Raw genomic sequence first — 2463 nt, 5'->3', positions numbered from 1 at the left:
TGAAAAAGGAAGCAAAGTTGGAGGTAAAGCTCTTTTGTATTGTAACAACGGATTAAATTATGGAGCAATTTGAAAAAGGAAGCAAAGTTGGAGGTAAAGCTCTTTTGTATTGTAACAACGGATTAAATTATGGAGCAATTTGAAAAAGGAAGCAAAGTTGGAGGTAAAGCTCTTTTGTATTGTAATAACGGAGTAAATTATGGAGAAGTTCGAATCTTAGCCTTATTAAGTTATATGGCAAAGACACCTCTAACACACACACACACATATATATTTATATATTCAAATAATAGCATACGTCTGTGTAAACGATTTGCAAAACCGACGAACTTCAACCTTTATCAAACAATTAATTAATATTTATCGTTTTTTTTATTTTTATATATGAAAAAAAACATATAATTATCATATTCGAAGCTAAGAAACAATAAAAGTAATTACATTTCGGCTGATTTGTCCATGATGTCTATGTTACCAGCAGTTTATTGCATCATGTGTATTTCATTGAGTTGTTTTCCTAAACTACTCTCCCACACTTTTCCCTCTCTCCTCTTATTCTTATTCTTCATTATATTTCCCTAATATTCTCCTCTTTCCTTATAACTGACTCTGTGTACGCATCATTCGTTGGAATTGCCAAGGAGATTTTACTAATTAACATAGTAATTATTGAATGATATAGTAGCACAATAACAATGACAAAGAGAAAAATCACAAAGACCAATTACTTTGTATAACTCCTTACAGAATTTCAATGAATTGATTTGACTGAGAAATAATTGCAGAGGTGACTCCACTAAAGCATATAAAATCCTTTGTTCTATCCATCTCACTAGTTTAATTATAAAGTGGTGTTACGTGTTGAGAAATTAAGGAGAATTAGAGCGTCGACTTTAGATTTAGAAACTTTCAGAGAACTGATTAGTCGTTGTAGCTCAATTGCTAGACAAACATAGTTGTGCAAGCGCAACGCCGCTACAACATAGTCTCATTATGCCAGTGAAGATCGTTTTTGATCAGTGTGGGATAATCTTGTAAGAGGAACAGCAGTATTGGGTGACTTAATTATAAGCTTTCTTCTTTATCACTGAATCACTAACTTACGGTCACATAGATAAATTCATTTGTTTCTTCCCAATCAACCTTCTTATTCTCTGAATACAAATTCCCAAACTAAGAAGAAGAAAAAAGCATTTTACTTATTGGACTTTCCTTTTGAGGATCGCGAAGGATTTGATATGAAGTGGCATTAACTATTAAAATATGTTACTTGTAGCTAAGCCTACATTTCCTGACACTTATTCAAAGAAAAAAAGGTTTCCCCAAAATACTTGATATTGTCTTAAGTGCCATTAGTGCAAACTGTTATCCGTTCTGAAAGTGTAACATTACATGCACACAAATAAAAACCAATAACAAGTAAGAATATTTTTTTCTCTGACAAATCACGCATAGAGTACTCTAACTAGTCCGTTTAATTGTCGTTCAGTAAATAATCTATGTTAACATTTTCTTAATTTTCTATTTAACAGATTTTCTATTCTCATTGTTTTGTATTTTATTTACAATGTGTACAGAGATGCGCCACATGAATATCGAGTTAGTATGCAACATTTGTATTATTTTATTTTCTTATCTGGTGAATAACCTTTTCTTAGTTGCTGGAGGCCGAAGTCGTCTTTATTTCTTCGACTTTGGAAGTTGTGAAAAACAAGTCAAATCACGAGAGGTCGCAACAAGGCAGCCTTTGTCGCTGTCGGGCTTAGGAAGTGTTCTTCTTGCTCTTTTCAACGGCCAGAAACACGTGCCTTACAGGTAAGTCGTAAAATAACCCACAGTTTGGATAGCAGAATATATCTAAGCACAGTACTGAGATTCGATAGTTCTATAAAATAATCTTATTCGATCTGTGAATTGAATTGGGCCGGTTACCAACGCCTACGAGAAGCGAAAGAAATAAAATAACTTGATTCGGAGAAACATGTTACACGAAAGATGGGGTGCTGCAAACGGAGATAAACTAAAGGTTATTAATTCATGCTTATGCACGTTTTTTAACGACACAGCTACCGTGTTAGAGAAGGTTCTCGTGAAGAATGAACGCGTACTTTTATACAATATATAAAAAATATATGTATTCTATAGAAACTGAAATATCCAACAACAAATAATTCAGTCACGAGAAATACGTCTTTATTGAATTAATTTCCGTACTATTTTCTACCCATATAGAATCAACAAGATAAACATTGCATTATTTTACTCATATACGCAGAATTCAAATTAAAGTGTTACTTTTTCAACTACCTTCACAAGAGTTTAATTCTAAACTAGAAAGCAGTATTTGTTTCCCGCCACTTTCTTTCCGCCCCCACTTCCCAGTGGCACAGCGGTATATCTGCGGACTTAACTTTAGTAACACAGAACACTGTATAATGTAACAGTATAATGCTCCTTATATAA

The 2463-nt window shown here is 33.3% G+C and overlaps 1 protein-coding gene across 1 annotated transcript in view; it reads left to right on the top strand.

The window, feature by feature from the left end:
• The window catches only part of LOC111089182 (kinesin-like protein KIF26A), a gene marked incomplete at both ends in the record, with an annotated part of 35605 nt that extends 33790 nt beyond the window's left edge, over positions 1-1815 (top strand). The window contains one exon of the mRNA XM_022401168.1: positions 1659-1815. Within this exon, the coding sequence (XP_022256876.1) occupies positions 1659-1815 (157 nt within the window). The remainder of the gene's footprint in view (positions 1-1658) is intronic.
• Between the last annotated feature and the right edge of the window lie 648 nt (positions 1816-2463).

Source organism: Limulus polyphemus, unplaced genomic scaffold (genome assembly GCF_000517525.1).
Source record: "Limulus polyphemus unplaced genomic scaffold, Limulus_polyphemus-2.1.2 Scaffold5470, whole genome shotgun sequence".
NCBI lineage: Eukaryota > Metazoa > Arthropoda > Merostomata > Xiphosura > Limulidae > Limulus > Limulus polyphemus.
Note: the sequence above shows the minus strand (reverse complement) of the source record. Positions and strands in the feature narration are given on the sequence as shown.